The sequence below is a fragment of the Camarhynchus parvulus genome, chromosome 5 (genome assembly GCF_901933205.1).
Source record: "Camarhynchus parvulus chromosome 5, STF_HiC, whole genome shotgun sequence".
Taxonomy (NCBI): domain Eukaryota; kingdom Metazoa; phylum Chordata; class Aves; order Passeriformes; family Thraupidae; genus Camarhynchus; species Camarhynchus parvulus.
The window spans coordinates 60,040,282-60,052,186 of record NC_044575.1 but is presented as its reverse complement, the minus strand read 5'-3'; the positions used below and the strand labels follow the sequence as shown (position 1 = coordinate 60,052,186).

Here is an 11,905-nt window from a genome sequence, read left to right as displayed (position 1 = left end):
GCAGACGATGGAAAGGGAACTTCCCCACCCTGCAGGTGCTCATTCCATGGAGTTTCATGGTACCCTGAGGGGGTGACACAGCCCCCAGACCCCCGCCCGTGTTCCAGCACCTGTGCTTTATTCTCACCTAATCCCTGAGATCCAGGCTCCTCACCTGCTGGGTCCTGGGAGAAAGCCCCAAAGGAGCCTCTCAGCTCTTACAAAGGAAAGCAGAACAACCTCAGCACGGTCACACCCTCCCCTCAACGCTCTGCGCTGTCAGAACAAAAGCACCAAAAGTCATTTCCTGACAGCACAAAAAGCTGCTCTGAGGCTGAGGGAAGAACTCAGATTCCAGCTCATGGGCAAAGGAAGGACCTCAAAGCTCCTGCCATCACCTTTCTCTGCTGTTGTAACCCTTGTGTGCTTGTGCTGCCTGACTGAATGAACCCAGCAGCACAGAAATGGTCACACTGAGCAGAGCTGAGTGAAAACCCACCAGTATCCACAGCCTGATGGTAATTTTAGCCCTGCAAATATTCAGCTCTCTGTTTAGATAAATATCCCATGCTAGTGAGAGAGGAGACTGAGCCAGCTGCATCCAGCGGGATCAGGGCTTGCTGGAAATCCCAACCCAGGGTGATAATTAGCAGCATTATCTGCTGGTTTAATCAGCAGAGGTGAACTCTGGCAGTGCCTGGCCAGGCAGGGACACTGCTGAGCCCTGGGGTCAGCAGGCCGTGCCCTGGCACAGCCTCTCACCAGAGAGGTCACGGATGCCGTGTTTGCCTTGGCATCCTCCCTCTTGGCTCGCTGCAGGAGAGAGCAAAGCCTTCCTCAAAAACTGCTCCTGACATCACAGAATCATGGAAAATCCTGAGCTGGAAGGGACCCCCAGGGACCATGGATCCAACCCCTGGCCCTGCAGGGGAAGAACTTTTCCTTGCCTGATCTCCAAGCTAAACCTCCCTGCACAGCTCCAGCCCTTCCTGTCCCTGCTCACCAGAGGGAAGATCCCTTATTAATTGATCCCTTAATAATTCTGCAGTCTAGGAGACCTCCTGTTCTCCTAAAGACACCAAAGCATCCCCTTGGCAGCTCTAAGAGGGATTGCTTTCCACGTATCAGGACATCAGCCATAGAAATGAACCCACAGTTTGGTGGCTTTGAAAGGAATGGGAAGATAGAGTGAAGTCAATCCTACACAACCTCAAGGGAATGCACACCGTGCTCTCCAGCAGGAGACCCCCAAGTGACCGAGTGCATCCCCGTGGGAGGTGTCCCTGCTGTCCCTGCCCGTGGCAGGGGTGGGAGGGGATGGGCTGTAAGGTCCCGTCCAACCCGCACCAGTCAGTGATTCCGTGGTTTTGTGGGATTTGTGCTCCAGGTGCCGCTTCCCCCATTCACTCCCCGAACTGAGGAGCAGCCACCAGCACAGGCCGGCACCCACAGGACCCGGGTGGGCACCCGAGCCCCGGCGGGGAGGAGCAGCTGGCACCGCCCCCGTGTCCCTGGCAGCGCCCCCGTGTCCCTGGCAGCGTCCCCGTGTCCCGGTCCCGGCACGGCCCCGGGGCGGGGTGTGGGCAGGGCCGGGCGGCGGGACCGGCCCGGCGTGTGCGTGCAGGAGGCGCCGGGCCGGGCGTGCCGGGGCACAGCTCCGGGCACAGGGCAGGGACGTGGCCCGGCCGCCGCGGGGTGTCCCGGGCGCTGATCCGCGGAGTTTCACCCGCCGGAATCGCTGGGAGTGGCCCGAGACAAGGAGGAGTCCCGGAGCCGATGAGGCAGCGCTGAATCACGGGCGGTGGGGCTGGAAGGGCCCTCACGGCCCGGCCGGCCCATGGCAGGGACACCTCCCTCTGCCCCGGCCGCTCCCAGCCCGGCCTCGGACACTGCCAGGGACCCAGGGGCAGCCACAGCCTCTCCGGGCACCCGTGCCGGGTGCTCCCCGTCGCCGCCGCACACACGGCCCGTCGCGGGGCAGGTTTATCTCCCGGGGCAGGTTTATCTCCCGGGGCAGGTTTATCTCCCGGGGCAGGTTTATCTCCCGGGCAGGGCTCGGTCCCGGGCGCGGTCCCAGCCCGTCCCCCCCCGGTCCTGCCCCTTTAAGACGCGCCCCGCGCGCGCCCCGCGCTGACGCGCGATCGCGTGGCGCCTCTCCCCACCGCGGCCCCGCCCCCTCCGCGCGCCGCCCCGCCCCGTCCAATCAGCGGCGAGGCCCCGCCCCCCGCGGAGCCCTCGGGGGGCGGGACGGCGGCGGCCGCGCAGGCGCGCAGGGCGGGCGGGAAGGCGCGGGCGGAAGGGGGCGGGGCCGCGGCGGGGCGTGGCGGAGGCCGCGCGGGCGCATGCGCGGGGTGGCGGCGGGGCGGAAGCGGGCGCGGGCGCGCGCGGCCCCTTTCCGGCGGCGCGGGCGGAGGGAGCGGCGCGCGGGGCCCTCAGGTACGGCCGGGACGCTCCCGGGCCATCGCGGCCACTCCCGGCGCTCCCCGGCCCTCAGGACCCTCCCGCCGCCGCCGCGCCGGCACCCATGAGCTGAGGCGCCGCGGCGGGAGCCGAGGCAGGAGCGGGCGGAGCCGCCGCCGCGGGCCCGGCGGAGCAGCGGAGCCGCCTCCCCGCCGCCCCATGCGCGGCCCGCGCTGAGCCCCGCCCGCCCTTCCCCGCCGGGCCGGCGCTCGCCCTCTCGCCCTCCCTTGGATGCCGCCGAGATGGGCAAGGTGCTGTCCAAGATCTTCGGGAACAAGGAGATGCGGATCCTGATGCTGGGGCTGGACGCGGCCGGCAAGACCACGATCCTGTACAAGCTGAAGCTGGGCCAGTCGGTGACCACCATCCCCACCGTGGGCTTCAACGTGGAGACCGTCACCTACAAGAACGTCAAGTTCAACGTGTGGGACGTGGGCGGCCAGGACAAGATCCGGCCCCTGTGGCGGCACTACTACACGGGCACGCAGGGGCTCATCTTCGTGGTGGACTGCGCCGACCGCGACCGCATCGACGAGGCGCGGCAGGAGCTGCACCGCATCATCAACGACCGGGAGATGCGGGACGCCATCATCCTCATCTTCGCCAACAAGCAGGACCTGCCCGACGCCATGAAACCCCACGAGATCCAGGAGAAACTGGGCCTGACCCGGATCAGGGATAGGAATTGGTATGTGCAGCCCTCCTGTGCCACGACGGGGGATGGACTCTACGAAGGGCTGACGTGGTTAACGTCCAATTATAAATCCTAATGGGAGAGGAACTATTTAGTCTACAAAGAATTAAAGAAACAAAACAAAAAAAAAATTAAACAAACAAATAAAAAAGAAACAAAAAAAAATTTAAAATAACCCACGTGGCTTTCCAGAAGAATGATTCTCTACTGAAAAGTAAAAACAAAACCGCATCCATAGGATTATGATCACCTTTCTCCAGTTGCCACCCTTTCCTCCTGCACCCTTGGCTGGATTCCTGTTCTAACTCCTCCTGCTTGGCGTTAGGATGCTCTAACCTCCGAATGTGACACGAACACAGGCACTAGATGCTATGGCAGACTTCCAGCAAACAGGGGAAGGACACATTATAGACTTGCTAAGTAACTTTTTTTTTTGGATTTTTTTTCCCTTTTTTCCTCTCGTTAGCCCTTTGCTGGTTTGATTATTTTGGGGGATGTTGGGGGAGGGGGTCCATTTTCAGTGTATGCTTTCTGGGTCTACTTTTTTGATTATATATATTTTTTTTCTCTCTCTTCTCTCACTTTGCTGTAGATTGCTACTTTTTTGCATTCTTGCAGGATATGTTGCTAGGTCGACTTCATCTAGTAAACTGAAAATTGTTGCTTAAAATCAAACTGCAGTCTGTCTTTTTATATTAAGGACTTTTTTTTTTTTTAAAGGTTCTGTTAATCTGTAACTAAACAGTGACTCAGTCTGGCTCCACGGCTCAGGCTAACGAGGGGAATTCTTGCCTGCAGTGGCAGGGAGTGGGAATTCCACTGTAACGTGTTCAAAGTGCGTGTCGGGCGCTGGGAGATGTAAGAACTGCTTTGGAATGTCAGCTGGGAAGTTCTGACCCATACATCATGCATGAGGAGGGATGCAAAACCAGCTCCCCACACCACATAGCAAACCAGGCATGAGCGATGCTGTAGTTCCAGGGCAGGCATGGGGCAGGTTTTTTGTCTTTAATGAGGTTTAGTTGCAGTTTTTTACTCCTTGGTGTCGGTCCTCGGGCCCAGGCTCTTTCCAGCAGATGCATCAATAAAATGTTGCAATGAGTTTGACTTTAAATCAGATGTTTTGGCAAAAGTCCAGCTCTGACTTGCCTCTCGCTTCCATCTCAAGGCAGCTGGAGACACCTAAACCTTGAAAGGATTCCTGTTTCTTTCCAGCAGCCAGAAGGAAATTGTTGTTGTTGTTGTTATTATTGTTCTTTTTCCATGCTGGAGCCTTGCGGAGGGGTGAGTTCCGAGCCGAGCTCTGCTCGAGCCCGGGGTTTCTGACATCAGGAATGGCCATTTTGAGGAAATCCCTGCTTGCTTTGGTTTTCCAAGCCCGGCTGGAGCCTCCTCCCGTGTCCCGTAGCAAAGGGAACTGTGTTGGATGTCTGAGGCCCATTGAGGAACCGCTCGTGAGAGAGGGGAGGGGAGAGAGAGAGAGAATCGACGCTGAATGTAAACTTCCATAATTAGTTCTTAAAGGGCAAAGCAGCTCGTTAGCCATGTCACAGCCTGTAGCTGGGACTGGCCAATCAAAAACCCCACCCAGAGCGAGTATTTGCATAAAAACTCAATCAAGTATTAATTAACGCTGGGTGCACAAACTGTTAAAGCAGCTGGTTCTTATTCAGCCTTAAGGATTAACTTCAGATTTCCTCAAGGAGTTAAAACTCTGTTGGGGAATTCTAGGAATGTATGCTACAAAACCAGAAGAAAATGGCTTTTATTTTCCATTTTTTCCTTAATTGTGTTCTCTTTTCAAGAATATAAGTTTTACATGGAACTGGGGGCATTACACTACATTGCTGCAGTGGTGACTCTGCATGCTGAGTACCTTGTACATGGAGCTCTTACCAAAGATGTATGGGAAGCTAAAAATCCTGAATTCACTTCTGAAATCCAATGCTTTGGAGCACTTCAAAGTCCTTTTAGAGTATGGTTCCAAAAAAAACCCGACTTTTCTGGATGTGGGTTGCAAATGGGACTGGATGGGTTCTTGGTGCTAGAAGATAGAGCATTGATGGACTTTGTGAATTGTAGAGAGTCTGCAGAAGCTTAATGTAGAAATAACTCTTCCATCTCAGCCCTAAAGAAGAGGAAGTGAGTTTAGTTTATTTTAATCCAAGGCTTTTTGCCATTGGAATATCATTGCTCTATTTTCTAGCTTTTATTTTTCTTTTCCTGTTGCTGTAACTTAATGAACAGTGTGGTGGTATAAAAACTTCAAATTACAACAATATGGTTACTGTTTTCTTCTGGAGCATCAATAAAATAGCCAAGCACAAAGTAAATGCCTAAACTGGAAAACTTGAAGCTCTATTAATGGTTCTTGAACTTTCTTAAACCTATTCTCAGTCAACATGAAAACTTCAATACCTTCATTTTTTGTCTGAGTTGGTTTCCTGTGTTTCCAAGCGCTGGGGCAGCCTTTGCATTAAGTTGATTTTGCAATTTTGTATCCCCTTAGAAGTAACTTTGTAATTCTGTTTTGTAGGTGAAAGGAAATTGCTTTTGCTTCTGGATTTTAAAAAAAAATTTTTTTTGGGTGGGGGGGAGTGGGGAGGAAGAGATGGGGGAGAAAAAGTTACTGGAACGTGTGGCAGAGCCGTCAGAAATAAATGGCCGTGGCCACCGAACAAAACCCCACAGGTTTCACTTCCAACACGTCCTTTCAGGCTGTAGCTGGACCTCAGCACGAGGGAGTGGCTGTCAGGTGGCTGTCAGTAGGATAAAGTGGGAATTCTGTACCAAACAAACCAGTCTGGAATTCCAAGTGCATCGATTTGTGTTCGTGTGAATTTATGGAGTAAGTTTTGAATGGCGTTCAGTCGTGTCCGACCAAGTGACTGAGTTTGTGGCCTGTGATCTCCCTGACTGAAGTTCCCAGGAATTTTGTGTTCTCAATATGGCTGTAGTGTTGGTAAAGAACTAATAAGCAGAAAATAAAGCAATTATACAGCGGAGCTCTCCTGGTATGTTACTTGTATTGAATTATGAGAGAAGCAGAAAGGGGCAATCTGGTGCTGGAGTCTGGCATAAAGAGGGCTCTGTTCTGGATCTCCCAGATTGGAAGCCTGGCTGTAATTCCTTTGAGAATTAGATGAGAAAGTGGAAAAGGAGGATGCTGCTTTAATATTCCCACTTGAGCGAACTTTATTGTCAGGGTTCTCCAGCCTCGGTGCCAGCCCCACCTATCTGGGGAAGGTGAGGGCAGGGAGGGGCTGTCCCTGCCGTGTTCCAGGCAGGAAATTCCCAGGAAAGGGCAGCACGAGGCCGGTGTGGAACACACAGGGATGGACAAAGGGGCTGATGAGTGGCTAGGGGTGCTTGTGAGTGACAGATGTGATGTTGGGACTCGCTGGTGCCTCAGTAGGACTCGAGTGAGCTGATAAAAGGACTTGGGCAGGTGCTGGGGCTGCGGGGGGGCTGGGGAGCAGCGGGATGTGGATCCTGTGACAGCTGCCATCCCCTGGGACAGGCAGGGGGTCACAGCCAGGGCTCTGCTCCGAGGCTGCTCCCACAGCTGCAGGTGCCAGGCCAGGTGTCAGCCCTGGAACTGCCTCCTTGCTGCAAAGCTTTGGGAAAGCTCAGGAGCACCATTACCTGCTCTAGTGAGCAGCATCCCTGCCTGTGGAACGAGCTGAGCTTTGAGGTCCCTTCCCACCCAAACCATTCCGTGATTCCATGATCATCCAGCCAGGTGGGTGCAGGAGCCTTCCCCTTCCAGGGTGTTCAGGCTCTGCCTGGCTGTCAGAGCAGGGTGTGGCTGTGTAAATGAAGTTACTCGGAGTTAATTAAACTCCTCGGAGCTGGGAGACAAGCAGGGGAACCGGTGTCTCTCTGGCTGCTGCCGTGAGTCACATTTCAAAATGCCGGCGCTTATCGCGCCCCATCGGAGCGCGGTGAGCCCGGAGCGCGCTGTGACTCAGCCCCAGCAGGGCCCTGTCCTCATGGACGGGCCTTGGAGAAACTCTGCCCACCGTTCCTGATTGGAAATGATCCCTGTTAATGCAAGTCCTCCCAAAAGAATATGTCTCGCTTTAAAAATGGTGTCAGAGCAGCTGGCGCAAGGGCTGGGAGAGCCTGGGGAGCTGAGGTGATGTCCCTTCTCACTGGGCTTTGGGAATGGGACAAAAGGGACTGCCAGGAGCAGAGAACTTGCTGTGGATGTGGAAGCAGCCTCAGTGTGAGCTCTGTGACTCAGACTTCCCTCTAACACACGGCTGTGCTTTTATCTTGGATTTGCTTCTAATATCTGTCCAACCTGACAGCTCACTGTGGGCAACCTGAAATCCCCTCAGCTTTGGTGCTTTCTGGAAGTTCAAATAAAAACTTTCCCCTGGTCTCGTGGGGAAGCATCAGCTCCCAGGGGCTCTTGGTGAGTGAGTGTCAGCCCTGCTGACTGCTCAGTTCCTCTCTGAGGTCCTGCACACGCTCGTGTTTCAGAATTACGGCTGAGCAAAGGCTCTCAGGGCTTCATGCCCAGCTGAGCCCCACAATCCCTCTCCCTTTCCGAAGTGGGAGCACCCCAAGAGCACAAATGTGCACCCTGTGTCAGCTCTGGAAGGTGCAGGCTGAGTCAGAGCCCCGCAGCTCTGCGCAGGGTGGTTTGTACAGGCGGGAAATGGGCTGTGCTGGGGCTTCTCCAGGAAGTGGCTCTGCTCTTGCTTAAGAACAGGTATCTCTGGCCCCTTAAGAAAGGAGGGGGAAAAAAGTCAAGATGTGACTCGCTGCTGAGTCTCACAGTGGTTTAACAGGCTCTGGGCCCTGCTCTGCCTCAAGTTTTCCCTTCCAGAGGCTGCGCTTCACTCCTCTGTTCCTGTTTTTTTTTAGTTGCATCTTCCAAGACAGCTTTAGTTAGGAAAAATGCTTCAGCAGGATTTAATGGGTGTCCTGTGAGATGGAAATTGGTGATGCTTGGAAATTGGTAGCACTTAGAGCACTTTGTTTTCCCTAGGAGTTTTCAGGTGAGAGCAAACCCCAGGGGTGCCACCAACAGCTCCTGGATCTGTACAGGATCCTGGTGCTCCAGCTGCTTTTCAATGGGTGAAAACTCCCTTGGTGGTTAAACAGAGAAGAGGAGGGAGCCAAGGTGTAGAAAAGAGCCTGAATTCCTGGCTGTGAGGGTGGGCAGGCCCTGGCACCGGGTGCCCAGAGCAGCTGTGGCTGCCCCTGGATCCCTGGAAGTGTCCAAGGTCGGGTTGGATGGGGCTTGGAGCAGCCTGGGACAGTGGAAGGTGTCCCTGCCATGGCAGGAGTGGCACTGGATGAGTTTTAAGGTCCCTGCTTGAACCATTCTGTGATTTTTACAATGTTGTGAACTCCTAAAATGATCCCCCTGTTGTGCCTAGAATGGATTCCTTGTTTGATTTTCCATGCATGGACCAGGCACTGGCTTCATGTGAACTTTCTGATGGAGCAGGAGGAGAGGTTTTCTCTCCCAGCAATGCAAGGCATGAAAACCTGAGGAAAGCTGCAGCAAACACTGCGAGAATCAATGATTCTGCAAGAATCCAATGGTTCTTGAGCTGTCCTGTGAGAATGCACTTTTATTTCACATTTTGGGGGAAAAGGGGAAAATCTCAAGCAGCCTCTGTAGTTACAGGAGAGCAGGACACAGAGTGGGCTGGCTGGGAGACCTCAGAAGCAAGGGAAGCGATTTCCCAGGATTATCCTGGATTTTTGAGAAGACCACGTTGCTTTTTTTGTGGCTGAGCTCCAGCAATTCCCATCCCATGGAAGACACCTGCCTGGATCATCACTGCAGGGGACAGAGAGGAGCAGAGGGAAGCACCCAGTGCCAATCCAGCCCCAAAATGCCTCTGCCATTCCTGCAAAGCTGCTCCTGGGGAAGGAGCTCATTCCATGAAGGCTGAGAGTTCCATGCCTGGTGCTGACAGCTCCTAACTGGGCAGCACCATGTGCCTGCTCCAAGGGAGACTTGGCACTTTGGGAGTGGAACGTGGGATTGCAAAGTCCCTGTGCTGCTGATATTTGTTGTTTTTGCCCTGAGGAGCTCTGTGCATTTTCCCCTAGGAAGGAAGGGGCTCCTGTGGAGCAGCAGGACCCCGAGGCTGGGCATTCCCAGCAGCACACAGCACTGCAGTGGGATGTGCCCACAGTTATCCCATTAGCTCAACATCTGCCAGGATGCCTTTCCCCACAGGGGCTGGATTAGGCTGGAACTGACCCAGCTCTCCAGGAAGCTTTTCCTATCACGTTTTTGTGGCTTTCAGGCTGCTGCCCTGGCTGGAACCAACCCCAGCACCTGCCTCACACCGCCAAGAGGGAGCTTTGGCAGGCCAGCAGGGAGCTGGCTTTACCTCTCCCTCCGAAGAATGTCTGTGAAGTGTTCAAATTCCATCCTGGATATACTGGAGCTACTCATATTTTCAATAGAATGAGTTTTTTGGGCTGTGATGACTCTGAAAATAGAAGCATCTGGGTAGGGAGGTGAGGGCCAGCAGCAGGACAGACACTGCTGCTGTGCTGGGTGGCTCCTGCTGCCTGACACGAAGGTTTGGGATGATCTCCCCTGGCATCTGCTGGCTGGAAGAAGAGCCAAGCTCAGCAAGGGCTGCTGTGGAAGCCACTGGCCCCTGGTGCTGTGCTGGGGAAGGAGCTGAATGGTTGCCAATGTGCTGTCCCTGGATCTCTGGCTCATCTTACAGCCTTGGACCTGTTAATGAATCCAAAATCCTCCAGCCCTTGCCTCCAAACATTCTGGGTGTGTGGCATTTGAGAGCCAGGGTCACCATCCAGGCTGGGCTCTGGTGATGCTCCTGGGTTGCTCCTGCAGCTCTGTTTGGATCTGCTCCTGGCCACGCTGGCTGCAGTGCTCTGGCCTCTTTAGGGAGGGCTGGGAATGTTGCAGGGAGTAGGGCAGAGGTCTGTTCTCCTTTAAGGAACACTGCCTGCAATCTCAGGATCTGCTCCTGCCCTGCCTGTTCGGCTGATGCCTCACTGACAAATCCTGCTCTGCGTTTTCCCCTGGATGTGAGGTTACACTTTTAACCACAGCACCAGAATTTCCCAGCTTTTCATTTCATCATGGCCATTTTGATGATTTTTGACAGGGGATGCATCTCCCCACCAGGATGAACTGCAGCTTTTTCACCTTGTTTGGAGTTACCTGTGGGTTTCCCTGACCCAAGGCCTCCAGGTCAAAGCCTGGAACCTCCTGCTCTAATGCCACACTCACTTTTTCACCCCTCACCATTCCAGTGTCCCCAGCCCCGCTCTGCTATGGGGAGAAGGGGCTCCACAGCTCCTTCCTTGCCTTCTCCAGGCTCTCCCGCTCCCGGAAACGCTCCCAGCAGTGAAACTGGTTAATCACGTTGTCACTGGAGGAGTGCTGGCATCCGAGGGGGATCTGTGGATTAACTGGTTCCGGTGTTTGCCAATTTCTCGGCAGCCTGATGCATTATTCAGCAGCCGGGCTGCTTTCGGGCCTTCGGAAAATCTGGAGCTTCCCAACACTTGAGGGTTTATGAATTGACGTCTCTCCTCGCAGTTTCCTCCTCCCTTGGATTGCCAATTAACCGCGGGCAATTAAACGCCAGAGCCGGAGTGTTTTGCCGCCGGTTCCGCAGTCTGCACAGGCGGCTCGGGGCACCCGCAGCTTCCTCCTGGGCTCTGTCCCACCTCCCAGCACCCGCCTCGGGACACCAGGTGCTATTGAAGGCATGGGATCTGTGGACTCGTTTAACATCTGCCAGCTCCCCGGCATTCCCAGGTTGCCCAAATTGTGCGCGGCGGCAGCGGGGAAGGCTCGGGGACAGCCGCAGCTCCGGGCAGCCCGTTCCCAAAGCTGCAGTTCAGGCCGGAGCACTTGCAGACGGCAGATAGGGAGGGAGAGGTGACTCACGGAGATTAAATATCCTCGTGGGCAGCGATGGCTCCACACACCAACGGCACTCACTGCCGGCTCCGTCATTCCTGCTTTTCTTTTGCCTCCAGGTAGAGGGGAAGACTGGGAAAGGCAGAAGCTGTGGTAGCTGGGATGGCCCTGGGGGAGGCAGGGGGTGGAGGATGAAGGGACAAGAGGACAGAGAGGCAGAGCAGTGCCGGGGGGAGGCTCGTTCTTCCTCAAGCACGTTTACATCCATTGGTTTCGATGGCAAAGCCCGGATTGCCGCATCCTTTCCCACGCCGCAATCCCGCCGCTGACTCGGTGCCAGCGGAAGGCGCTTGAGGGGCCATCGGGTCCGAGACAACGATTTTCCGTCTTCTCTGATTGTTCGAGGCACTGCAGAGTTGTTGTCAGAGCCTGTTCCCCGTTTTGGAAACATAATTGGAATTATGCAAATCCCGGTGCGGCACCGGTGAGTGACTGACGCGCTCCTCGCCCGCAGTTGGGCTGTTCGAGCAGGGAAGGCCGGTCCATCCCGGGGGAACCGGGGGCTCAGCTCTGCTCCTGCACAGCTCCCGAGCATCCCAGCCCGCTCCTGCACAGCTCCCGAGCATCCCAGCCCGCTCCTGCACAGCTCCTGAGCATCCCAGCCTGTTCCTGCACAGCTCCCGAGCATCCCAGCCCGTTCCTGCACAGCTCCCGAGCATCCCAGCCCGTTCCTGCCGCACAGCTGCTGAGCATCCCAGCCCGTTCCTGCACAGCTCCCGAGCATCCCAGCCTGTTCCTGCACAGCTCCCGAGCATCCCAGCCTGTTCCTGCACAGCTCCTGAGCATCCCAGCCCGTTCCTGCCGCACATGCTGAGCATCCCAGCTCGCTC

At 55.4% G+C, this 11,905-nt stretch overlaps 1 protein-coding gene across 1 annotated transcript; it reads left to right on the top strand.

Annotated features, from left to right (window-relative positions):
• Positions 1 to 2,273: 2,273 nt before the first annotated feature.
• On the top strand, positions 2,274 to 5,456 carry ARF6 (ADP ribosylation factor 6). The gene has a single exon (XM_030949789.1). The coding sequence runs from the start codon at positions 2,682 to 2,684 to the stop codon at positions 3,207 to 3,209; it is 528 nt and encodes a 175-aa protein (XP_030805649.1). The 5' UTR covers positions 2,274 to 2,681; the 3' UTR covers positions 3,210 to 5,456.
• Positions 5,457 to 11,905: the final 6,449 nt, after the last annotated feature.